The sequence below is a fragment of the Siniperca chuatsi genome, linkage group LG20 (genome assembly GCF_020085105.1).
Source record: "Siniperca chuatsi isolate FFG_IHB_CAS linkage group LG20, ASM2008510v1, whole genome shotgun sequence".
NCBI lineage: Eukaryota > Metazoa > Chordata > Actinopteri > Centrarchiformes > Sinipercidae > Siniperca > Siniperca chuatsi.
The window spans coordinates 14,762,870-14,790,185 of record NC_058061.1 but is presented as its reverse complement, the minus strand read 5'-3'; the positions used below and the strand labels follow the sequence as shown (position 1 = coordinate 14,790,185).

Genomic DNA, 27,316 nt, shown 5'->3' with positions numbered 1-27,316 from the left:
TAGCATATTCCACTGCTATCAATTTAACACCACCTTCAACAACACCTCGGGTTATGTTCGTTGTTTTCCGTAACTCCCCCTGTCCAGCCTTCGAGGTTGTCAGGGGCAACTGGAAGAGACGCTTTCTGATCACACAGGAGGCTAAACAACACTGGAAGTTACGGTCGATGTTTTAAGTTGTTTCGGGACTAAACAACTAAGTCGGCATTAACCCGAAGCAAACGACAGTGAGGTTGGTCTTCAGCTACTTAAACAGAACGGTTAACTTTATTCTACAGTAAAGAGGACCAGCAATGAATGCTAACTTTGGCTAGCTTATCTAGCTTAGCTAATCTTAGCAGCTAAAGCTAACTTAATCATGTCACACAACGCTAGTAACGTTAATGGTAGCTGATAGTGCTAACTATTATGGTGAATCAATAGCTCAGTTAAAGTATACACTGTTTATCTGTACCAATCAGTGAACTAGTTAGCTTAAGTCAACTAACGTTACATGTAAAGTGAAATTATACATTTGTAATCATTGCATGCTATTTGAGGGTACGTTCTAGAGGTAACTAACGTTAGTGAATACCGAGCTTTTATAACACGAATTAGCCAGACTGCTAAGTAGCTGGGAAAGGGACATTAAGCTGCACAACAAATCCAAGTCAAAATCAAATCAAAGAATGCACCATGAATACCCATATATATTATTGGAGGTTCCCATCCGCTGTTTCTTCTCTCTTATCTAGAGAGGAGCACTGGGGACATGACGGTGTATTTTGACCACCGAATTGAGGCCCCTGAAAGCAGTGGTGTGCCCTCTCAGTTGACCTGGCACTCGGCTCTTCCTATACTGGCTGTGGCCTCAAGCAGCCCCACCACTGGAAGCAATGTAGACCTCTACTTGCAGCAGGTAAACTCTGGCTTTGCAGAGGAACACTGACACAGAAAGAAAGAAAGAAAGAAAGAAAGAAAGAAAGACCAATTTATTATATATTCACTGTAAATGTTATGTCCATATACAGGGAGAATATGTGGAGAGCTGTCATTTTGAACGTCCTCACCATCCCACAGTGCTGCGCTGGCATCCCACAAAGCCAGTGTTGGCTCTAGGCTGGGAGAATGGAGAGGTAGTGCTGCTAACACACCCCTCTGGAGATCAAACAGTCCTTCCCAGCACACATACAGCCTGCATCACACTGCTGGAGTGGAGTAGCTCTGGCAGCCGCTTGGTAACTGGTGATCAGGTAAGTGTGTTGCAAGGACTGTATACACAGACACTCTTGCGCATAATGTACATGTCATATCAACATACTGATACTGACTCATTCATAGCATCGCATACATGATAAATATGCATGTTTTTCTGGAAATACTTGGACCAAAGATGGATTACCAACATGGCATTTGGCACAAGCCCTAGCAGGGTAATCAAGGCATAAAGTGGATGAATTGCGTGCACAGATGCAATTTGAAACTTCCAATTTCTTCTTATTGAACCACATAAATATAGTGTAATTATTTAATGACAGACTGGAGCGCTAGCAGTATGGAAGGTAGATGCTAGAGGGAGACTTCAAGGAAACCATCTTGTGAAGCATGAATACAACAAACCTCTAACTTGCTGCATCTTCAGACCGGCCTCACCTGGGGAGTAAGTAAACAGGATGCAATGCTCCGAGTTAGTTATTCTTCTTTTTAAGTCATTGGCAGTGAGATAATATTGAAAACATTGTGATATCACTATGCCCTCTTGATCTGAATGCTGTGTTGCTAATAGTAGGATGTAACATATGTTACAGCGATGTGGCAATGCTAGCCCGGGCATCAGTGAGTGGAGATGAGAGTGCTCTAGACATGTTCAGCTGGAAGGGTGCACCTCTCAGGATGGGCCCACAGGAGGGACTCGCATTCTACGTCAGCACTGCAGATGGTAAAAGTTTGTCTTTTTGTTGTGTGTAGCATTTTAAGTAAAATCCTGTTTTAATGTGTTTTTGTACCACCGTGAGTATGTTTTCTTAAAGCCACATCGTGTAGCTCATGACGTTTACAATCTCTTTTGGTAACCAATGATTTTCATCAATGACCATTCTCTGAGACAGCTCACAATCTCCATAAAAAAATTTTATGGCTTGAGAGTATGACTTACCATGCTGGTTACTTGCTTGTAGGACTGCGCTCCATTGCTGAGCAGTTTAAAAAAAGAGAGTGGGAAGAGTACTTCTAAAACAATATAGGCCGAAAGGAATCTAGAGAGAGTTGAGAGAGAATCTAACAAACTTAATGAATATTATTTCATCCAGACTTCCAAGAGAAAATTATTTAGACCAATTTGGCAGTTTTTCCACAAATTATAAAAGAAAAAAGCTCAAAAACATGTCACTTTCTACTTACATTGAAAAGCCCAGTAATTTTGTGCTATGTGGCAATAGATATGTACTTTTAATATATCACTTTTTTAATCTTTACCCCTATGTACCTTGTAATAGGTAAGGTCCACAGTGTGGATGAGCATTGTAAGACAAGCATACTTCTCAATGTGGAGGGCGCAATCAAGAAACTGTTCTACCTTGAGAAAAGAGAGGCACTTGCTGTGATCACAGAAACCCTGATGTTGTCACAGTACACTCTTGGACCTGAGGGAGGAGCCCAGGAATTTATGAAGGTATACTAAAGTCATCAAAGATACATTTTATTTTTAATCTGTTGAAGACCATGGTATTTTAATGGGTTATGTTTGTACTGGTAGATCACTGTAAAGGTCCCAGTGAGAGGAATTGTTTTTTTTTCGTACACAGGTTAAGTTGAGTAGCAAGACCGGGCAGAATGTAGATATTTTCTGGACAGAGAACGGCCTCCTCATCACAGCAACAGGGGAACAGGTTATCAGGTCAGTTTACACATACTTTTTGTACACACATACGCTGCATTCACATTTTCACAACTTCAATATCTGTCTCTTATTTTTTAGGCTGTGGGACCTGGAGCGAGATGACAACTATGTTTTGGCTCTTGACGAGACTCTGGGGTTTGAGAGAGGAGAGATGATCAACTGTGTTTCATACTGTGCAGGAAAAGGTAACTGCAAACTATTTGTCCCATAGTTTGGACAGTAAAGTGCTGTTTTTTCTTCACATTCCTGTGGATTTGGTAGTTTCAAGATGCTTTATTTCATCACATTCTCAAACCTTGAGTTGACTGATTATATGTAATCAGTCCCCTTGATAACTACAAGTGGTGTGCAGACTTGTTTCAAAGCCCCGTTGTTTTTGTATAATGTTGCGTCCTCCCCAGAAATCTTGGCAGCTGGTACCAGCCATGGACGCATAGCAATGTGGAGGATGGTGGTGCAGCCAGGCAGCAGAGGTGATACCAAGGCCCAGTGGAAGCTACAAACACCCACAGAAATAGAAGGAAATGTCATTCAGCTACAGGTACTATCTGGACCAGCATTTTTACAAAATGTGATATTAGCAAATTAACAATTAGTTATGTAAAATGCAATAACATAAAAATGATTTTTTGTCAACATACATATAGTATTCTACTATGAAAGTTTACTCAGACTTTCCATTTCAGTGGGGCTCTAGCCTGAATCTGCTGGCGGCCAACAATTTGAACACAGTGCTGATCCTGTGTGAGCATGTGATGTCAGTCCACTTCAGCCAGCAGGTGGCAGCGGTGCAGCTCACCCCAACCCAGCTCAGCATCACTCAGTTCACCACAGGAGCGCACCTTGCTCTGCAGTCTGACATACACATCAAGGGAGTGTGTGTTACCAAGGTAAATGTGGAGTTGAGAGCAGGGAAATTGTAGAATTGATATTTCTCTGTACTTAAGAAAAAATGCTCTACAAAGGTTTGCCCATGAAGATAATAATGAAATTGATATCATGGTAACTGGATGTGTGTTGTCATACCAACAGGATTCAGTGACTGTCTGGAGTGGCAAGCAGGTCACTGTGTATGAGCTTTCAGGGACAGTTCTTCGCAATACAGGTACAACACAAGCAAAAGCCCACCTAACAGACCAAACAACATTTTATAGATGTGACATTTTAGAAACTGCATTGATTCCTGTCCTTCATCCCTGCCTTCATTTGTAAACGTATGCGTTTTTCCTCCATTTCTCTAAACGTTCTTTCTCCACCTCCCCTTCTTGCTGATTTCCCAGGATCGTTTCCTTGTGACTCCCATGTAGTAGCTGTAAATGGCGAGAACCTCTACACTGTGGAACCTAACAGGGTCCAGATTCGCACACCGCAGGTCTCTTGTCCCGCCCTGGAACCTACTATCCAGTATTCACTTAAATACAGTGACGCAATAAATTTTTGAGCCTGTATTTTCTGAACACAAACTGGGTGTTGTTGTTTTGAGCATATGCACACAGGCAAGTGGTATTTGTCACCATAAATTTGGTTCATTGTTGAACCATCTTTTTTCCTCTCTTTTATTTAGGGCACCGTGAAGCAACTGCTGACCTTCTCCAAGGCAGAGGGCAACCCTGTACTACTCAGTGTGTGTCAGTCTTACCTGGTGGTAGGCACAGACACAGCACACATTAGAGTCTTTGACCTCTCCCGAAGGTATAATGTTAATGTGGATGTTTGTATCACTTCCTTAAGAGTAGTAAAGTAGTAAAAAGAAAGCCAGCTAACTTTCCATGTATTGTAAATTTCTGTTCATTGACAATTTCTATGTTCAAAGTACTTTGTACTGCCAGTCTCACTGTATGTCTTTATAGAGATGCCAAAGCTCACTGCAGTGCTAAGAACCTGGCTGACCAGATTGCCAATCTGGGAGCCCTGAGGTCAGTCAAATGCAACACCAATGCCAGCCAAGTCAGCATCCTAATCTCTCAGGTGAATGGACAAACATAACAGTCACCCTCTACTTTCTTAAAAGCTGTTCAATATGTGTTTTTGAGAGCTGATTCTGATATTTATTGTAAAAGACACAAGTATTTTATGCTTACTTTCAGTATCTTAAAATGCGACCATTTCATGTGAATATTTCTCTTAACTGAATGTAACTCTTCCTCTCAGGTTAATGGCCGACCTGATCACAAAGTGTACTTTTATGATGTTGACATGGACACTGTGACGCACTTTGACTTCTTCATTGGCAGACCGTCAAGTGGTATCTCACAGTCAGAAGAAAGTGAAAGGTAACTGACGTTGTTTTTGACTTGTATTCTGCCGATGTAGAGTTTTCTCCTCTGGTTATCTTATACTGTACATGTGTGTTCTGTGTTTCAGGCAGCAGTTCCAGGAGACAGAGCTCAGCGGTCGCTGCCCTGTATCTCACTTCTGGGATGAGAGTGAACCTCGTCTTTTTGTTTGTGAGACAGTGCCGATCAGCTCTGAATCCTCATCAACTAGTTTCTTCGATACGGTAGAGACTGCTCCTTAACATTGAGACTGGTGCTACTCATGCTATTATACAGCCGTTTTGAGAACCAAAAAGGCATAAATATGTTGATTCAAGCATTTATCTAAGACCAGCAGTCAGCATGTGATTACTTGTTATAAAATTGTAATAAACGTAAAGCACATTTAAAGTAGTTTGACAGTGTGTTGTCTTCCTTCTGCTCAGGTGGACGTGTCGGTAGTGACACTTTTCTGTACGCAGGAGCATGGGCTCCTCCTACAGGACTGCTACCCTAAACCTTCAGGCCTGCAGGCGCTCCTCGCTCTGGATGTGCCCTACTATTATTTCAGCTGCAAGGTGAGGACAGAGAACACTCTGTTCTGCTTGTGTGTTGTTTCTTCGGGGGAGGGGGGTAGTTCTCATACAGCATGTGGGGTTTCTCTGGCTGGCTGTTTCAAATCACGAGTTTACTTGAACATATTCCTTGTGTTTTTGTTCGCTCCCATCGCTATTCTTATGTGAAACTCTGTCTTTGGTCTTACACACCCCAGCTATTATTTCGGAGGGGGGGTGTCTTTCGACCAGAAGTAAGTGTCTGTCCCCTACGGATCGTTCAAAAAGCTTCAGTATTCTTGACTCCCAACTTCCAACAACTGTGATCGTGTCTGCCTTGTGCTGCATTTAAGTATTTAAGTATTGGCTCTCCAAGATCAGCAGCACAAGTGCATCCCTGAAATATCTAGATGTCACTATGCTGTGTCCAGTTCCCATCCACCTTGTCTTGATGAATAGATTAGTTCTGTGATCCTTTGTTGTTGTTTGGTTTGCTGTGCCTCTTATCCATTCCCCAAGCCCATGTTTTCCCCAGGATTTTGCATTTTACATTTGTTTTACAATAATGATCATACCTCACAACATGCTATGTTCATTACTGGCTGTGAATCACATGTTTACCGGTCTTAACACTATGTTTTCCTACCTGATCTACCCCTCCTCAGCCCGGTGAGAGAGATCCGGTGTTAGCAGAGATTTCAGCCACAATGTCAGCACCTCCACACCAGACACAGCCATCAAAGGGGTCAGCTGCCCAGTTCCCCCATATGGTGACCAGACGAGCTCTCAGAGACTTTGTGGGCCTGGAGAACTGTGAGAAGGCCACCCGTGACGCCATGCTCAACTTCAGCTTCTACCTGACCATCGGCGATATGGACGAAGCCTTCAAGTCTATCAAGCTCATCAAGAGGTAAGGCATCAATATGGGCATACCATCAGGAGGAGACATGCCTGCTGTGGGCACATCCCCCTGTTTGATCGCTGTCATCACCTCTCCCAGCAGTCCTTTCCACACGAGCTTTAGTTCAAAGGCTAATCAAAGGCCACAGGGACAGCATTGTTGCTACAGCCTTGACTCTTCTCAGAATTCTCTACAATGGTTTGTAGTGGGAGAGCTGTAATTAATTGCTTTAGACTTGCATTGAGAATGGGGCATTGTTGCCACTCTTCACCCTCATTTCATTCAGCACCTTTGACTGTTGAGGTCAACATGGAGGGAAACTACCACAATAGTTTTGTAACCTTAACTTTGATATACTCTCTTTAAGTCTGACAGCTGATCAAGGCACTAAACACAGCTTATTTTATTATTTTCTTTTTCTCTTATTCCTGAGAAAAGAAAGAAAGAACAAAACAGGTACTTGACAGGTCAGTGGGGAAAAAATGACACACCACTATTTGTCTATGTAAAGGCTAGTATGTTTTAAATAATGTATATGCAGAATTTAATAATATATAAAACTAACCTCAGCAGTTTGTGTATCATACCGTGATGCTATAATAAAATCAGATCCACCAGAGCATAACTTTTATTTGTTTATGTCAGTACATGAAATAGAATTTTAAACACAGGACATGATTAAGGACTTTTTCTGTGTCTGTGCTCAGGGAAGGAACTCTTCAGTGTGTATATATGTGACTGTTTCTGTTAGTGTGCGGGTGTGTTCTGAGGGGATGTACTTTTCTAAACACACTGTGACTCAAACACACACACACGCACAGACATTAGGGTCCCCCTGCCAGTTTGGTCCAAAAGGAGTGCCCTTTCCATTCTTGCAAACATTGAATCAGGTCACTAAAAGGATGTGTGTGTCCGTTCCTGTTTGTTTGTGTGTGTGTGTGCAATGTATATGTGATTTCAGCAAAGATCTGATATTATCTTTAGCAGAATACGTGATTCAGGGCACTGTCTGAATTCTGCTGTAGTGTTGCTTTTGCACGTACAAACATTACCCAAATGGGAAAATAGCATATCCCACTGGCCGGATAAAGAGTTTAATAGGTATGATGACAGCTTTACTAAGTTCCTCATTGATGGCTATTTTTACTGCTGCTTCTTTTTTCCTTTTTTTTTTCAAAAGATTGGTATTGTGTTCGATTCCCGCATATCTCCACCCACAGGAATATGCATTTCCTGCAGCGGTAACCTGTACCTTCTGGGACTTGTCTCTATGGTGCAGATCTTTAAATTGACAGAGGTTCTCATACTTAAGTCAGAGACTGGCGCGCGATCCAGAAGTCAAGTTTATTTTATATAGTACATGTATTTGAGGTCATATAATGAAATATCCGTTGGAGACACTGAAGATGATACACCCATTTCAAACACGTACAGTGGTGTGAAAAAGTGTTTGCACCCTTCCTGATTTCTTATTTTTTTTGCATGTTTGTCACACTTAAATGTTTCAGATCATCAAACAAATTTAAATATTAGTCAGAGATAACACAAGTAAACACAAAATGCAGTTTTTAAACGAAGGTTGTTATTATTAAGGGAAAACAAAATCCAAACCTACATGGCCCTGTGTGAAAAAGTGATTGCCCCCTAAACCTAATAACTGGTTGGGCCACCCTTAGCAGCAGCAACTGCAATCAAGCATTTGCAATAACTTGCAATGAGTCTTTTACAGCACTGTGGAGGAATTTTGGCCTACTCATCTTTGTAATTCAGCCACATTGGAGGGTTTTCGAGCATGAACTGCCTCTTTAAGGTCATGCCACAGCATCTCAATAGGATTCAGGGCAGGACTTTGACTAGGCCACTCCAAAGTCTGCATTTTGTTCTTCTTCAGCCATTCAGAGGTGGACTTGCTGGTGTGTTTTGGATCATTGTCCTGCTGCAGAACCCAAGTTCGCTTTAGCTTGAGGTCACAAACAGATGGCCGAACATCCTCCTTCAGGAGTTTTTGGTAGACAGCAGAATTCATGGTTCCAATTGTCACAGCAAGTCTTCCACGTCCTGAAGCAGCAAAACAGCCCCAGACGATCACACTACCACCACCATATTTTACTGCTGGTAAGATCTTTTTCTGAAATGCGGTGTTACTTTTACACCAGATTTAATGGGACACAAACCTTCCAAAAAGTTCAACTTTTGTCTCATCAGTCCACAGAGTATTTTAAATTACTCTGTGGACAGAAATGTAACTTTTCAGAAACGGTTAGGCTTGGATTTTGTTTTCCCCTTAATAAAAACAACTTTCGTTTAAAAACTGCATTTTGTGTTTACGTGTGTTATCTCTGACTAATATTTAAATTTGTTTGATAATCTGAAACATTTAAGTGTGACAAACATGCAAAAAAAAAGAAGAAATCAGGAAGGGGGCAAACACTTTTTCACAACACTGTATGTTAAAGGGTCAGTTCATCCAAATCACAGACATGTAGGCGAGCTACATGTTTGTGTGAACAACAAAATCCTCTACCTTACTGGGGCTTTACTCAGCCTCGTCCATGCATGGTCTGAATCAAATTATGAAAGTTATAATTCACTTCCAAAGCAGATATTCTCAGTATGAAAGTCTGGAATGTCTTTATTCAGTCCAGACTGTGCTACTTCCTCTCATTCATGTTGTCCTTGACTTTAGGTGACATGCTGCAGGGTTATCTGCCCATATGAATATAAGCCTTCTCTTACTGTCTTTTTGCCACTGCATTTGCTATTTAAAAGCAAAACTCCCCCGTTCCATCAGGAACAAAAACACCGGAGGAAGTGTTCAGGGGTGAAGCAGAGACTGATGAATGATGTTGTAGTCATTATAATTGGCTGTGGCTCATGCTCTCAGTTTGTCATTTGTCATTGGAAAGTATGTAATTCACTGCATGAAACCGTTACAGTTCTTCTCCACTATTAGTCTGTCATTCTTCAAAGAAACTAGTAGCATTGTTCGCTGAAGCAAACATTAGAATTTGAATTGTAGAAAATGTAGATATTTATCTTCACAGAGTAGTGAAGATACAGAGTGTTTTATCATCTTTCACCTGACAGGTTTGGGTCAGTTTTCTTATAATGATGGCAGTGTTGGAATTTAAAATCATTCTACCAGTGCACTCTTCTCACTCACTACACTGTGATAATTAATTTTTGGTGTCTTAGTGTTTTGGAGTTGCATTGCTGAGATGTAACTGTTGAAATATATCACATTGAACATAGTTTCTTTGGGTTCAATATATGTAGCCAGTGGTGGAATGCAACTAAGTACATTTACTCAAGTACTGTACCTAAGTACAAATTCGAGGTACTTGTATTTTACTTGAGTATTTACATTTTATGCATCTTTATACTTCTACCCCACTATATCTCAGAGGCAAATATTGTACTTTTTACTCCACTGCATTTGTCTGACAGCTTTAGTTACTAGTAGCTTTAGTAGTTTCTCAGATTACAACTTTTCATACCCTTCCTGTCCATAAAAATCACGTATCTCCAAATTTGGTGATTTTGAATTAAAATTTCCTTTATGGGTTGAGAAAATTCTCCTACTTCTTAAGATAAATAAACTATTTAAAGGTGGGGTATGCAATTCTAATCCAATACACATCTTTTGTCAAATTCAGCGAATATCTCCTCACGGTCCGCTAGCTGTTCGTTCTGTGTGTGCGCTGAAAAAAAACTTGGTGTTTGTACACAGCCCTGGCTCTATAAATGGGAAATAAACAAAGTGGCTCGGGCTGAGCCACACAACACAACACTTCAACTCGTCCTATCCGGCTGTTAGGTTCGCAGCAGCAACTGTAGCAACAGTTTGCTAACCCACAACCTAGCTTACGTTAAGTACATTACTTGTTATGTCATTGTTCGCTTTATATCATGGTATTTGTCATGGTATTGGATGGTATCTCCATACTGAGTATGTTTACTTTTGATACTTAGTATCTTAGTACTTAGTAAATTATGCTGATAATACTTTGAATGTAGGACTTTTACTTGTAGTGGAGTATTTTCACAGTGTGGTATTGCTACTTTTACTTAAGTAAAGGATCTGAATACTTAGAAAAGGTTTCAGTCGTAGTCATTTGGACACTGTTTTCAGAATCAAGACGTTTCGAAGACTCCTTCCTGAGGGCAGGGCTTAAGTAACACAGAGTAGCTTAAATTTCTGAGTTCCCGGACCATTTTTCACAATTGAGAATGACTTCCGGATGGGAGCCGAAACGTCTTGATTCTGAAAACAGTGTCCAGATGACTACGACTGAAACCTTTTCTACGATAGAACACTCCTGGACGAATGAGGGACTACACTGTCTGATCAGAATACTTGTTCCACCAATGGCTGTAGCACACAACACCCAAAGCAATATACAGTATTTGTAGCACTTTTTCCTCATACTCTCTCAACTTCTTTATACTGTATGTTGTAACTCTAAACTTACAGATCAAATAACAATCCATTCTTAATTTATTCTTTAATTCTTAACAGTCTTAATAAATCTTAAAGGTTAAGCATGGAGGTTCATTCTTGACCTCCATGCTCACTTACTACAATAGCTTTTTCTTGAGCTTTCAACCATATCTCACAGCCCTCTTCAGCAAAGATATATACGGTCATCTGTTATTATTAGAAGTTCTGCATTTAGTACTGTACTTAGGTCATGTGATGACACCTGAGCAAATTCAGCGTGCTGAAGAATGCTGTGATATATGGTTGAAAAATACATGTTATATCTAACTTTTAAAAATGTGTTTAATGAAGCTCTGTGTTGTCCATTTGTCAGGTGTGGTGTTGGACACCAAAACAGCAGCAACAACAACAACCACTGTGTTTGAATATTTACCAATAAATTTATTGAATTTATATGATATATTATTATTTTAATGTGCCCCTATGTTTGGCAATGCGGAAGACCCACAGATAGCCTGGAGTTGTGTGCACAAGTATGATATGGTCACAATAATACTACTACTAATGATAGCACTATTCTTTATACACCTATATTATATTAATTTAAGTATACATTATGTACCACAAGCAAGCAGAGTTTCATATGGAAAGCATCATGAAAACTTGAAATGTGTCACTCAGTGTGTGTCATTTCAAAATGCAGTACATCGCCAAAACATTTGTTATCATCAATTTACTAAATACTGCTTAAAAAATCCAAATCAATTCACATACGTTGATTGGCAGATCATTTGTTCTTTTTTTTTTTTTTTTTTTTAGTTATGTGGCAATAACTCATGAGTGAGAATATTCCCTCATGCCTTTCAGTAGGTACATGTTTGATATTATTTGATCAAAATATTACCTTTTCATTGGCTGTTTTAAAATAAAATATTGTCCATGATTTGAGTAAGACCAATCAAAAAGTTTGAGGTTGACTGACTCTTCTGCTTTTACCTTGTTAGTTTACCTACTTACTTGCAACATATATCATTAATATTAATATGTATCAAGACTGTAATAAGCTTTAAATGGATGAAAACAAATATGAGGTATTCTGGTATTACATTTTCAACATCTTTCATAATTTCCAATTCATAATTATGCATGAGGCCATTTAATAAGTGCACATATAACAAAATAGGTCAAGTTCCAGCTTGATCTTTTCATAAGCAGGATGTTTCATACAAGGCAGTCCTAGTCCAAATTTAGCCACCAATTAGCTCACCCAAGCATGAATAAATGAAACATCATACAGTATTGAATATGTTTGTAAGTTTAGTGCTGCTTTATACAGAAATTTTAGTTAAATCTGTGACTTTTGTGCACTAAGCAGCAAAATAATTCTGATATCTTTGTTTATGGTGGGAGAAGTTGCGAAATATAGAGTTTTACAATTGCAGGTACATGTTAGTCCAGCTGTTGTAGAGCTACAGGAATGTCATCTTCTCTTGAGAGTCACATTGGAGGCTCTTAGCTGGAGTAAAACATGAATATTTTGAGAACACAGCATTGTCAGTGTAATCTATTATGCCTTATTGGCTTGTGTCACATGGCTCAACAAGGCGACTCTACATAGTCATTGTCTAGACGTGGGTGGAAAGGTGATGCCAGTGAGCGACTGATGATTATAACTCGAGGTGCAAGGCAGTCATCACGGCGATGTAAAATGTTCCAGATGAGCATGGCCGCAGCCATCGTGGCCAGCAGGCAAGCAGCTATATCCAAGTAGCAGGAGTAGGACAGGTGTGTGTAGGGCCCGATCCTGTAGAAGGTCACAAGTCCAATCACCAGCACCAAACCTGTACAAGAGCACGGAGAGAAAAGGCTTCGATCAGTGAAAACGCACTGCCATCCTCATTTAGCAACATGTCATTGTGAAGTGAGGTTCCACTTCAATATTATTGAACGTTTAGCAATTTGAGTTTTTTTCTGAATGCTATGTTGTTAAGCAGTGTCATGTTTCACATTTAGACAAATGGGCATTGGTCTGTTTAATATTAATACAATTACTGGGAGCTGACAAATATAAACAGTGTAATCTGTTTCACATGTAATATGTCCAGGGAATGTCCAGTACTCTTGAGAATGAAGCAAGAATAAGTGTCTATAGCCATGCTAGTGCTTTGAGTTAAATGGTCACATCAGCATGCTAACATGCTCACAATGACAATGGCAATGCTTACATGCTGATTTTAAGCACGTAATGTTTTACCATGTTCACAATCTTAGATTAGCATGCTAACGTTCGCTAATTAGCACTAAACAGAAAGTCAGTGTAATTAGTTTGCCAATATTTGGTCACAAACCAAAGTATTGGACAAATTAAAATGTTGAGCTTATAGTGGCACTAGACAAAAAGTTAAGGGATCACCAAAGTTATTACAATTCATCCTGAGGGTGACCTAATTTCATGGCAGTCCATCCAGTAGCTGTTCAGACATTTCACTCAAAACAAAAACATTTACCTCATGGTGATGGTAGATGAAAAGTCAGTGCATTATCAAAAATAGTAGGATTCATCCTCTGGGGATCATGAGTGTCTGTACAAATTCTATAGCAATCCATCTAATAGCTGTTGAGATATTTCGGTCTGGACTAAAGTGGTGGACCAACCAACTGACAGACAGACCAACATTGTCATCCATGGAGCCACGCCGCTAATGTGGCTAAAAACTAGTCACAGAAAAGAAAATATTCTTCAGGGATTCTTTGGCAGAGCAAGGAAAAAAACATTTTCTTTTCTGTGAATAGGTATGTATGTATTTTACAATTTATAGTTTAGTATTTTTTGGCTTTTCGGAAAGCCACGGTTTAATGGTACAGTAATTTAACAGAATGCGTGACCTAAAGGTCTGAGTGGCTTTTTGAAATCCCACATGCGACATCCATCCCGGTAGCCTTGTATTTCACAGTTCAGCGGGCGCTCTGTGTGAGGCCTTTGAAATTGGAAATCTGTTTCCTCCAAGGAAGAACTTCTGAGATCTCAAGATCAAAGTTCTCAATAAAGTAAAAATATCAGAGCATGAATATATGCTCGGAAAAGCCTTTGAGATGTTTTATCTCCTGATTTCTTTGATTCACAGTAACTCCCGTAATGAGGAACTCCTGTTTGCATGCCAAGGTAAAAAGCCATGGCCTTCAGTTCCATGCTGTTTCTTTGATCTTTACTTTGTTTTATCGACATTATCTACAGTGGACAGTTATTCACTGTCTCCATAGCCTACACCCTTCCACATTCTTTACCATTAGTGGTGCGTATGAAAGCCCACATCAATCAATGCAATTCAAGTACCCCCCCAATAGATTACTCATTTTCTGCATTCAAGTGTGGTCTGGAGCCATCCAATAGTTCAACAATAATACATGTCTGAAAACTTGCCCGATCCACAGTGGTATGAATACAGGGACCAAAAATAATCACTGGAAATAGGGACGTTGGTGCTTTAGGATATGAATCAGTCAGTTTCCTGAAGCAGTCATTGGCACCAAGGGGGGAGTTTATTTGTATTTCTTTCTCTACCTCTACAGTAAGATGGCTTTCATTGTTTTAAATGAGGATGTGGATCATTGTGTCTGTATCATTGCGTGTCTACCACCGTGTGTACTTGTAAGAATGCAACTGTTTGCTCAATCTGTTCATGTTTAACCTGTATGACTCCTTATCCAAGAAAATGAATAATCTCCTGTCCAGGTTCTAGCCAGAGTGGGCTGTGTGAACCTCTTTTTTTGGCACACACTTATCTCTCAAACTTCCTTCCCCTTCTTCCTCTTTCCATCTTTCCTTCCTTCCCTCCCCTCCACACCCTAAGCTTCAAGGTTAATATATTTTCTGGACATTTGACATGATCTGTCACAGAGAAAATCTAAACAAGTCTTATCTTAAGGACAGGTCTTGGAAATTCATTTATCTGGTTTGTTTTCCTTCCAGTTAATATAGTCTTGGTTTATTCTTAAAAGGCACAGAATTGATTAGAGTGATTACACTGCCTGGATTTCTTTCTCTTTCTCTTTATCACTCCGTTACCAGGAATCTCTTGAGCCACAGACTTCTGGGAAAAGTTTGACTCCTTCATGAGCCAGATCTGAATTAAGCCCCGCTGTTGCAATTCCTCAAAATCAAAAGAAATGTTAAACACAGAGGGACATGCAGTCATGACTTTTGATATGTTAGAGCTCTGTCCATTCAGAAAACACATTCCAGAGTTGTCTCCAGGGGTGAAACAACAAATATAGCACTTTCAGCCTGGACCTGCCAACACTGCTGAGATATCACTGAATGGAACTGGATATTGTTATTCCACAGTCTGCTTGCAATAGCTGAGCATTTTGGCACGTCTGAAAATGAAAACATTCCTGAGAAAGGGTGATGGGTAAAAATATCTCCATTCATTCAGAGCTGAAGTCTATTCACTGACTCAGTGGGGGAGGTCTAAAGTAGGAATGGGGAATGGATTACTGAATGGTTAAAGCCTGTCTGTACTCGAAAGGATCCCTTTTATTTGAATATGAATTTGGTAAAGGAAAGCCAGTATTTATGTATTTTTGCAGCCTTTATTTTCAGACTTTTAATTCTTTTTGCTTATTCAAGACAACTAACTAACTTTAATTATTGATAATTCTGACAATTATTTTCTCTATTAATCAATTCATTGTTTAAATAGTAAAAAATTTACCCATTTAATTTCCTAAAGCCTAAGATCATATTGCTTGTTTTGTCTGACCAACAGTCCAAAACCTCAAAAATGTTTATATATTCAGTTTACTATCAGACAAAGACAAAGAAAACAGCAAATCCTCAAATGTGATAAGCTGGCATTGTTATTAGCCATGCTAGCATTGTGTCTCACTTAGTTGAATAACTCACTAATCATTTTGGCTCTAGATTTTCAACGGGTCATTCTCAACCTTAAAAAAAACCTACAATAAACTACCAAACTACTGTGTCCATGAAAACTCAGCTCCATCTGCTGATGAAAACTGTCTGATATGGTTGAAAGCCCTGGGAAAAATGCTAGTAAATGGACCTTGAGTTGGGATTGTTTTGTCAAACTATTCTTACCTGGGTATATATTTTATTGAAACTCCCAAATGATAAGAAAGTTAAATATATTAATATATATATAATATGTTAATATTTGACAAGCATAGCAGCATAATGAAGACTTATTTCCCCTCATTCAACTCAGATTGTCCACATATGTTAGCCTCTGTTGATTAATATTCTCCTGAGTATTCTGTTTTTGGGTGGGAACATCCCATTTGCCAAGATACATGTCATCGTATTACTCAGCAGCGTTGTTGACCATATACGGCAAGAGAGTAAAATTGGAAGACAGAAAGCATTACTATTTTTAGATGTCAGGGGGAAAAGTTGTGTACTGTTTGTTACTTTTTGCTTGTCACTATTGTTACTAATGCCCACATTTGTGAACATTGTCTTATAGATAATCATTGACCACATTATCAAAACAGCTATAAATGTCCACCACCCATGTTGGTGGTAATGATTTATGGGATGTGAAATCTGTTTATTTTGCCATTGTCTCACGCTTTGTTGAGACGAGTTCTTGGTCACTGGGGTTTGGCTGGTGGTGTTGTCTAATATTGGTTAAATACTGTAATGTTGGGTGGGTCTCAATCCTCTCACCAAGGTCTTCAGATAAAAGGCCTCATCCCTGCTGCAATGCGTGCTGAAGACTCTAACGATAAAGAGGAGATTCTTTATTTTTCATTGCTCTTGGACATTTTGTGAACAGACATAAAAGCTAGGCCGGCTTATCTGGACAGAGGCTATTCTCACCCTGCTGTTGTATGTAACACAGGACATGTCTCTACCAAAACGCACTATAAACACACAATCACAACACACACACTGACATACACAAACCTGCATGCACATAATCCCTCCTGCCAGTGTGCACACAAACACACAGTCCCTGTCGAAACTGTCTTTCCCGTCCATTCCCCCTCCCCGCTTTTTCCTTCTTCAGCTCGGGGGTTTGCATAACAGGTAGTCACAGACATTTCCTCGTCCTGAGCAGGGATATCCTGGCGCCCGACAGTCGCTCCCTGGCTCGCTGGAGCTCTGGCCCATAGATTCGGGACTAGGACTAAATTTAGACCCAGAGCAGACCCCCTTCATGCCGCTCTGCCGCAGTGATACCAACCAGCTGAGTGACCACTGCAACACAACTCAACACACTTCCACAGCAGGGGCACTGAGACAGGCCATACCAGCCAACTCTTAATGTGGCACAGTGGGATGGATGGATGGTGCTGGTTGTGGAGGAGGGGGGTTGTTACCATGACTGCACTAAGTTATGTCCCATGCTAATTAATCCAGAGGATAGCCCTCTTTCTGTTCTCTGGTTTCCCCTATCTTCTTCTCTCTTAGTTTGACTGGTCTGTTGTTTTATTTGGTTTATTTACTTTTTTCTCTCATTGCCAAAATCAGAAACACAGTGGTTTCAGCAAACCATGTTTAAATAAAAACGAGGAGAAATAAAATGATGATGGATAGTAGTACAGTAAGTTAAGTCGGTTATTGTTTCCACTACTGTGCACTTATTGTCACATTTCACCTACATTATCTACATTTACCATGGATTTGGACTTACATTCAGTAAAAATATTGTCTAGCAGCCATTTTCAAAAAATCCACATTTGATTTTCACTGAGTCAACTCAAAGCAAGAGGTGTGCTGCCTTTTACTTGTTTGTGTCTGAATGTTTTCACAGTGTGTTTTGTGTTTTTGCCCTCAAGGCTGATATTTAGTGTTGGAGTGTCAGCCAGTCTAGCTCCCCCTGTGATTTTTATCCCCACTCTTTAGCATTCTACCAGAGAGCATGTGAACTTTGCTCTGCAGCATCTGGATTTCTTTCTTTCCGCGTCAGAATGATGTTATGTGCATAGTTTGTTGGATAGAAGGATACTTAGCAATTTCATCAGAAACGTGCTTCCCTGAGACTTGTCTTTTAGCTGATGCAAACAAGTTGTAGAAACGCTAGTACTCACTGGCTAGCTGGAAGAGTGCAGCAATGGCCTCCTCCCACCACTGGGATTCCTGTGTGATGAAGGGCAGCTCCATCAGGCCTAGAAGGAAGATCAGCTGACCGGCAGTCAGGGCCACCGTCGCCATCAGATTACATGCCCGCATCATGTCAAACTGCACTTGAGGGACCAGAAGAAGAGCTGTGTCATTTTTCCTGCACCGTGATTTAAATGCATTTATTGGATATGCTTGTTAAGTTAGATTGAATCGAAATCAGAGGTCTTGATATCCAAAGGATAATCTGATAATATGTCTGAATGTTGTAGTGCAAACACGAAACTTAAGGGGAGATATATATATATATATATATATATATATATATATATATATATATATATATATATATATATATATATATTTGTAGCAAGGTGACATTGACATGATTACTATTTTATCATGAATGGTGAGGCACGTCTTTGTCTAACATTAGTAGGCAGTGCTGCCCATTGTGCCCAGTAAAGTTTCCCAGACTTGTTCTTGAATGAAAATTTCTCAATGGAGCTTAATTTAGTTAAGCACATAAATTCACCACAACACTGACTGCCTGAAAACTCATCCAGATAAGGTTTATACTCAAACCATTTCAGCAACATTATTGCCCAACAAAAAGATGCATTTGGCTTTTAAATCACTTACATACTATAAATATTTGGCTGGCTGCCGTGTGCTACTGTTTTACACTAATACATCAGACTGCCACTGACCTAAAGTAAAGCATTTAGGTTTAATTTTCTGGATGTAGCACAAATGAAGTTGATGTTTTTTTGTTGTTAATCCAGTGACTTGAGTGTTTTGGTTTTGAGTTTTGACATATAGTCATCCCTCATATAGATCATCTCTGGCCCCCAATCAGAGACCCCTGAAAATAGAATTTATTTCTACAACCTGATGATTGTTGCTGTTGAGAACTATTACATCTTGGACATACCAATCAATCAGTCAACCAGTATGATGAGAAACAGATTAGACACTCTGAAGCGCTAATTAACATTTTATTTTAGAAAGCAGACATAAATAAAATTATGTTGCACTTAAAATCAAAACTAGTGTAAAAACTTACATTTGACGGTGCTGCGGGATTCTTGGTAGCCTGCATACTCAGAGCCCCATCCCAGGCCTTCGCACTGCCTCTGTGTCCCCTGCCCCCTTCTCGCCGCCTGGAAATCATTGCGGTCCCTTTCCCCACTAGTGGGGCACATCCTCCATAGTCCCACACTCCGCTTGCGTCCATCCTCCAGGGCCTGCAGGACCCAGCTGGGGGTGAAGGCTGCAACATTGTTTAGGACTAGGGACAGCAGGGCTACCGCCACCGCTGCCGCCACTAGCCTCTGCACGGCCATGCGACGCCCAATGCCCGCCACTTCTCCCCCTCCTTCGTGTCCCTCCTCTGAGCCCTGTTCCTCCTCAGTGTCCTGCCTGCTCCCTTGCCTCTCCTCTGGGGCAGTAGCACCAGTAGTGCTCTGGGGCCCCTGGCTCCTCTCCACCTCCTCCGCCACCACCTCCTCCTCCTCCTCCTCCAGCTGTTAGCGAGTGTTCCCACAGAGGTGGACTTGGCAAGAGTGTTGTCTTGAGGCTTAGCTAAAGAACATCTCCATTCATCCTCATTCAGGACTTGGTTGTCATTGCAGCAGATCCTCAGCCCTCCTCCTCAGACAGCACTGCGGGTACGCGGGGATTAATCCAACTGGCACCTAGGTCCATTCCACTGGCTCCGGCTGGCTGCAGCTTGACTCTTGGATACCGCTCCTTGCTTGATTTTTCTCCCTACTTTATCTTCTCCTTTTCCTTTCTTCAGTGCTTTACTTAATGCACTGGTCTGACTTCTGTGTGTGCAGCTGGCTTCTCTGTGTAGGCAGTAGATTGTTTTCTTCTTTCTTTTTTTCTTGTCTTGTCTCCTCAGCCACTTCACATTGCCTTCGGAAGAGTAAAGATGCAAATAAGCATAGATTGGAGAAGTGTTGCTGTGAGCTGACTTCCAGTGGCTTTACTGAGGCTTACCAAGACTCGCTCTCAACTAGAAGAGCCCCTACTGCCTGACTGGAACAAGAAGTCCTTTAACACACCTCCTTTTGCTTCTCTCTGTCTTTCCCTCTCTCCCTCGCTCACTGTTTCTGCAAATCCTTGAGGTTAGAGTTGAAATGTGGGGGAGTTGTTCGTCATAGTCCGAGACATCAGTTCGCAACTGTAGCAAGCTTTAAACACACAGCTCCCTCCTTCATGATCACTTTAAATGTGTGTGTGTTTGTGTGAGAGAATGTCTTAGACGTCACTGTTGTGTATTCCTTTGTCTGGAGCCCAGGGGGCGTTCGCTAAAGTCCTCTTTCTCGTGTGCAGCAAACATATTGGCCACCGCAGTCAGTCAGCAACAGGATGTATTTCCTGAGAGGAAAAGAGGATGGGAAGAGGGGCCAAATGTAGACCTGTTCCTTCTCTTGTCTTTCCTTTTCTGGCTCTCTAGATCTTGCCGCTCTGTGTGCAGCAAGCTCTATTTTGCTCAGCATTTTAAAGTATCTTACTTTTTGTTTTCAGAGTTGGTTTTCTGTGACCTTATAGAGCAAGATTTTGGCTGACAGTTACAACTCTTTCTTTCTTTTTCTTCACTTGGCCTCCATTCCCCCTCTTATAGCAGGGCCCCTAAAGATTTGGGGTATTTCCTGTTGCCCAACTTTAATAAACAGCCCACATCTGTATCTGCTAAAGCAAGCAGGAGGGAGGGGACGCAAATAGAGACCAGATGGCTGCGGAATCTTACATTTGGAATTGAAGCAAAAAAAAGGGGGTAGAGGGGTTGATTTACGTCAGCAAGGCAAAAGGAAAGACAGAGATAGAAAAGCACGCCTCTTGCTTTGAGTTAAACTCCTGCACACATTTAATGGTTTGGCTATATCATTGTTTGTATGCACGAGGTCTTTTGTGAACATTTGTTATAATCGTGATAAATGTTGAAATAATACTACATTACTAGAGGTCTTGCCAGTGAGACCCAAGGGTATTTACATATTTGGGTCAGGTTTGTCACCATTTTCACATGCATACTAAAGTTTTAGGTCTAAAATATAAATCTAAACTAAACTGTAAATAATTGTACGTTATGTGTATAATGTGTACAACTGTTTTCACTGATGAATAATAAAATACCAATGCAGTGGGCTACATGTTACCCTTGAAAACAAGCCATTTCTCTTTTCTCTGTAGTAAAGCGGTATGGGAAAACATGGCAGGGATGTGTGTGAAAACCCGCCGGCTGGATGTGGCACGCGTGTGCCTTGGGAATATGGGAAATGCCAGGGCAGCAAAAGCACTGAAGGAGGCGGAGGCTGAGCCTGAGCCAGAAGCCCAAGTGGCAATGCTGGCCATTCAGCTCGGCATGCTGGTAAGATATTCAAGTATTGGTGTGTAAATGACCAATGAGACATGCCACACTCACTATCATGCTAGTGGAATGGATTGTACCCATTTTTCTCTTTATGAAAATTTATGGATTATGTTAAAGACAATAAAGGAATGTTTGTTCCTCTGCTTTTGTGTGTATGGTATCCTTCAATTTTACATTGCAACTTTTGAAATTGAAAATATGATAGATATGAAATGTTTATTTAGTGACATACAATCCTTTTTTTATTCAGCCATGCTTTCTGTCATCATTTTTATTCATAGAAAAACAACATACAGGAAAAAAACGGACAAGACAGACAATGCAATAGAGAAAATATTAATAAAAACAGAAAGGCCATCCCCTCACTCCAGATCATAAAATCCATCCAGAGGATTTTTTCTGTTCTTCATAAATAACCCTAAATGCGTAGTCCAACATAATGCCACATCCTTTGGCCACAAATAACACATCCTCTTTTTAGGGTGAAGCACTGCACCACACAATGAACAACGGGGACTTTCCGGACCAAAAGTATTTATCTTTCCAAAATCTTTTCCTGTCTTCCAATAGGAAGATGCAGAAAAGTTGTACAAGTGCTGTCAACGCTATGACCTGCTGAACAATTTCTACCAGGCTTCTGGCCAATGGCAGCAAGCTTTGGAAACAGCAGAGAACCACGATCGCATCCATCTGCGCACCACTTACTACAATTATGCCAAATACCTGGAGTCAATGGGCGACAGGACCCTGGCCCTCGCATAGTAAGACAATCTGTTGTGGTTTTATGTCAGTTAATTTTGGTACATGCGACTTTCTGTTTATGGGCAAATTTACCATGGAAACAGTGGTGATTGTCAGCCATTTTGTTACAGTTATGAGAATTCAGACACACACAGGGTTGAAGTGCCCAGAATGCTCCAGGATGACACATCATCTCTAGAGATCTACGTTAACAAAATGAAAGACAAGTAAGTCCAGACTTTCTCTTGACGGTAAAAACCTTGTCATCTGAAGTGGGTATCACATGAATCTCATGCTATATGCATGCACTAAGTTACATTAAAACTTCAGTCCTATTATCTTATCACTCCAGGAACATCTATAAGTGGTGGGCCCAGTACCTGGAGAGCCAGTCAGACATGGATTCAGCGCTGCGTTTCTATGAATGTGCCCAGGATTACCTCTCCCTGGTTCGAGTCCACTGCTACATGGGGAACATTCAAAAGGTGACTCAGTTTGTATTACGGGTGTCATGTAACATTTATAAGATTTTATTTAAAACAATTACATTTTGAGAACACCGTTCTACTCATTTTTATATTGGGTAGTGTACATGAGATATTAGCTTTCTTTCAAATATAGATGTAAATTGTTTTGAAACGACAGCCTTCCATTGTGATTTAACTCTCATTATTCGCACTTGACCCATAGGTATGTATTGCAGTAATAAACATACACTAATAATATTGATATAGTGAGTTGTGCACATTCTCCTTTTGTTTTTAACTTTAATTAAGGGGACAACTAAAAGGCCTTGGTCAGATGAACATAGACACTTTTAAGTACAGTCCATAAATGTGATGGTGTATGTATTTGTATATTATACCAGGCATCTGAGATAGCCAATGACACAGGTGACAGGGCAGCGTCATACCACCTGGCCAGACACTATGAGGGCCATGATGATATCAAACAGGCCGTCCACTTCTACACGCGAGCCCAGGCCTACAACAATGCCATACGACTTTGTAAGGTAAAGTACTCCACTGTGTACTTTTCTGCCCATTCTTAGTTAGAAATCTGTGTGAATACCCAACATACAGGTATTTATAAATCAATAAATATGAATCAGTTGTTGGTGTGTGTGTGTATTGTGTCTAAACAGGAGAATGGTCTGGATGACCAGCTGATGAACCTGGCTCTGCTCAGTAACCCAGAGGACATGATGGAGGCCGCCTGTTACTACGAGGAGAAAGGCACCCATATGGACCGAGCTGTCGCACTCTACCACAAGGTCCCTCACAAATGTCTGCTTTTTCTTAATGGCTGCGGTTATGTTCAGATTGATGCATTCTAAATGATTCCACAAGGGGGCAATATTGCACCATGTATTTAAACTGAGCATTGCTGATCAGGGAAATTTTTGCTTCAGCAGTATGTTATTTTACTAATTTCTCCACTGTAGGCTGGTTACGTCTCCAAAGCTCTGGAGTTGGCCTTCGCCACTCAACAGTTCTCCGCGCTTCAATTGATCGCTGAGGATCTGAACGAGAGCTCTGACCCAGCCGTCCTGGCACGCTGCTCTGACTTCTTTATCACACATTCCCAGTATGATAAGGCTGTGGAGTTACTGGTAGCAGCCAAGAAGGTACCCGTTTGTGACACATCATCACCTATACATGGAAACATCAGTTCATATGTGCGTATTTAACTGTATGTGTGTGTGCCTTTTCATCTTTATATGAACAAAGTACCATCAAGCCCTGGAGTTGTGTGTGACCCAGAACTTGACCATCACAGAGGAGCTGGCAGAGAGAATGACTGTAACTGATTCAAAAGACTTGTCTGAACAGTCCAGAAAGGAGCTGCTGGAGAGGATAGCTGACTGCTGCATGCGTCAGGGCAATTACCACCTGGCCACCAAGAAATACACACAAGCAGGCAACAAGCTCAAGGTAATACTGTGGTGTGTATTAAACACTATATGGATTCTCTGCAAGCTTAGAACATTTTGCAGATATCTGGGTGAGAGGACACAGGATTACTCCCTCTGGCCTGTCAGCCTGATGTCATGCAATACAGACACACACAAATACATTCACATGCAAGTTAAAATATGACAGTATTAAACCTTAAAAATGTTTTAATGTATCTTTTTCAAACAGGCCATGAGGGCACTCCTCAAGTCGGGCGACACGGAGAAAATAGTATTCTTTGCAAATGTTTCTCGTCAGAAGGAGCTTTTCATCATGGCTGCCAATTACCTCCAGTCTCTGGACTGGCGGAAAAATCCAGAGATCTTGAAGACGATCATTGGTTTCTACACTAAAGGCAGGGCACCGGACCTGCTTGCTGGCTTCTATGAAGCCTGTGCTCAGGTAGAGCAATACGCCATACAACATATCTGACAATAAGCATTTTGGAAGAAGTCTGTTAAATTTAGGGCAGTAGCCTTAAATAACAACAAGCGTGTTCTGTGGGAGAAATGTAAAACATCTAAGTTTTAACATAGAAATTCTACTTCTGGTTTATCCAGGCAAAATACATTTTTCAAATAACAGTGTATGTTTGCTGTGGTATTATTTTTGTTGCAGTGATCTTGGAACTGAGACAAAAATGTTGAAAAATAATGAGATATAACGAGAAAATATAATGAGAAAAGATATTAAGTTGAATACTTAGTAAACAAGTTTCCTCTTGTTGACCATTGTTAAGGTGGAGATTGATGATTACCAGAACTATGAAAAGGCTCTCGATGCTTTGACTGAGGCTTTCAAGTGCCTCTCAAAAGCAAAGGACTCTTCAACTAGGCAACAGGAAGTAAGACTGGCTGACATGCAGCGTAAAATCACCCTAATCAAGAAGTTTGTCCATGCACGCAGGTAAGAATATAACTCGTATGTGTTCTCTTTTGTATCTTGAAAAGTCTTTTTTCCTTCTGAAACAGACATTTTTTATGGGGGGTTTTGTTATTGTCTGGCTGTGATCTTCATCTGAGGTTCTGAGCTTTTGTCCTTTATCTGCAGGTTGTATGTGGAGGATGCTGGTGAGGCGGTGCGGTTATGTGAAGCCTTGCTGGAGGAGCCAGAGTTGGACCCTGCTGTCAGGATTGGAGATGCATTTGGTTTCCTGGTGGAGCACCACTGTCAGCAAGGCAACTTCCAAGTGGTGACTATCGTTTATTTATAGCTTTTTTTATCAGGTGAAATGACACTTTGGTAAAAAGAAAAGCCCTTGGACAAACACTCAGCTCTTTATCTTCTTTCCATTGTTCTTCTCCAGGCCTACCATAAGCTGGAGGAGCTCCAGAAGCTTTTGCCATCGCAGAATGTTAGGTACTATGTGAGCCAGGCCAGCCTAGAGGCCCTGCAAAAAGAGATGGGTGTACCCATGGATCGTGGTGACCGCAGGCACAGTGTGAAGGAGGAGGATGAAGTGGAGGAGGACTTAAATGTATCTTAAATAAGTCTCACTGATGATTTTTATTTTGCTAAACAATATGATATATTTTGATAGATTTGGATTCTTTATTAATGTGTGTGAAAAATCTGCATTTTTAAGCGCATGAATATGCAAGAGTCTGCACTTTCTCAAACTGGGAACGACTGTGCAGTTTGTTCAACATGAGATGTGTCACAGTTACCAACAGAAGTCACACTGGTAAAATTGGTTGCAATCGAAGGCACTTGATTATCACACAGTGGACGAGGACTGTGGAACGAAGACAGTAGAGACGGGGGAGAGAAGGCTACACCAAGACCACATGAGGTTATTTAAAATCTTCCACACTCATTAAGACAGTTGAGCTGAGAAGATGTCTCCTACCTCAAAAAACAATATTCTGACCTGCAAGACATTAAAGTGCAAATTTCCAGTGTGACTGAGGACCAAGTGAAGGAATCAACAATGGAGGCTCTTATTTTACAGCTTTGATATGTTAATGTTCATGTTCGCATATATTTAAACAATTTTTCAATCTAATGAGGAGTGCATTCAGAGATACACTAGATCTATGATCTGCAAAAGAGTATAAAAAGTTTAATTATTTAATGCAGCTCTTCTATTCTACCTTCAATCCTGGATTAATTTTACAGCTGTTTTTTGTGCAGAATGGTACATATTGATGAATACAGATTATTGCCTTTGAGCTGAATTTTATATCTAGGTTTGGCTCTGAATTTGCTGTTTGTCATAGGTGTATCCCCAGATCTGATTATGTGTTTTACATGCATTTGGTACAATGTATTTTTTTATATTCAATTGATGTGGTAAATGTATTTATCATCTCAGTGTCAAAAGTTATATCTCTGTAAAGCATTTTCCAGCTATTTTTGATAACGTGTGAGTCAATTTCTACTTAGCACATGATATTGTGAATGAATGTGTTTTACATTACAATGCATTGTTCCTATACATTGTAAAGTTACTATAATAAAACATTTTTTAAATTAAATTGCACTGTATGGCCTTAAAGGTTCTATATCAGTAGCGTTATTCATATTCATAGGCCTGTAATAAAATGTAAAAGAAACAAACACAGACTAGTGAAGCTGACTAAAATTGCTAAATTTAGTTCTCCAAACATGTTAACTTGAATTAGCTGACTGCCAGGTCAGACAATACACATTATTTAACCATAACATAAAGTTATTGTTACCACTGATTTACAATGAGCATACAGTGACCCTATTGCCTATTAATCCCGATGGGATTTAGTCGTTTCCTAAACAAATAAAAGTCATTTTGCCAAGTCAGAAGAAGCCGGTATCCCAACTGTAGTCACAAGATGGCGTTGCTGTCAATGACATTTACCAACCTTGGGCCCCTGTGAGAAGCAGTGACCCGAATACATAGTATGTAGGTGGAGGAGGCCTTGTTGTTTTTCTGGCTTACAAAGTAAACTGCTAAATCACATTTAAGCAATAATAGCTCTTAGAGATTCCCATACAGTGTAGTTTTTATGATACAACCGGGGAAACACTGTAAGCTAACTGTAGACACTTGAATATTCAACAGGTCTAGTGAATTTGAAGTTAGTGGTGAAAGTCACCAGAAAGACACCAGAGGAAGTTAAGTTTTTCTGAATGACATTTGCAGT

At 40.5% G+C, this 27,316-nt stretch overlaps 2 protein-coding genes across 4 annotated transcripts; one reads left to right on the top strand and one right to left on the bottom strand.

Moving 5' to 3' along the window:
* The first annotated feature begins 68 nt into the window (after positions 1-68).
* ift140 (intraflagellar transport 140 homolog (Chlamydomonas)) lies at positions 69-26,671 on the top strand. 2 transcript variants are annotated; one of them, XM_044178549.1, is made up of 30 exons: positions 69-232; positions 735-898; positions 1,011-1,232; positions 1,518-1,639; positions 1,788-1,918; positions 2,475-2,650; positions 2,784-2,875; positions 2,957-3,063; positions 3,280-3,419; positions 3,565-3,768; positions 3,911-3,983; positions 4,159-4,250; positions 4,443-4,570; positions 4,729-4,846; positions 5,030-5,151; positions 5,243-5,378; positions 5,580-5,711; positions 6,353-6,597; positions 21,318-21,495; positions 22,069-22,259; positions 22,371-22,466; positions 22,592-22,724; positions 23,108-23,251; positions 23,384-23,512; positions 23,684-23,866; positions 23,970-24,173; positions 24,384-24,596; positions 24,934-25,100; positions 25,245-25,386; positions 25,501-26,671. In XM_044178549.1, exons 2-30 carry the CDS (start codon positions 752-754, stop codon positions 25,678-25,680), a joined length of 4,347 nt encoding a protein of 1,448 aa, XP_044034484.1. In that variant the 5' UTR covers positions 69-232; positions 735-751; the 3' UTR covers positions 25,681-26,671. The 2 variants fall into 2 exon arrangements, with proteins under 2 accessions (XP_044034484.1, XP_044034485.1); XM_044178550.1 differs by lacking the exon at positions 69-232 and adding an exon at positions 375-553.
* tmem204 (transmembrane protein 204) lies at positions 11,450-21,257 on the bottom strand. 2 transcript variants are annotated; one of them, XM_044178554.1, is made up of 3 exons: positions 19,183-21,257; positions 18,086-18,236; positions 11,450-12,870 (listed from the first exon to the last, which is right to left on the bottom strand). In XM_044178554.1, the coding sequence occupies exons 1-3, from the start codon at positions 19,396-19,398 to the stop codon at positions 12,626-12,628; spliced, it is 612 nt and encodes a 203-aa protein (XP_044034489.1). In that variant the 5' UTR covers positions 19,399-21,257; the 3' UTR covers positions 11,450-12,625. The 2 variants fall into 2 exon arrangements, with proteins under 2 accessions (XP_044034489.1, XP_044034488.1); XM_044178553.1 differs by having other exon boundaries at positions 18,086-18,241; positions 19,183-20,932.
* Positions 26,672-27,316: the final 645 nt, after the last annotated feature.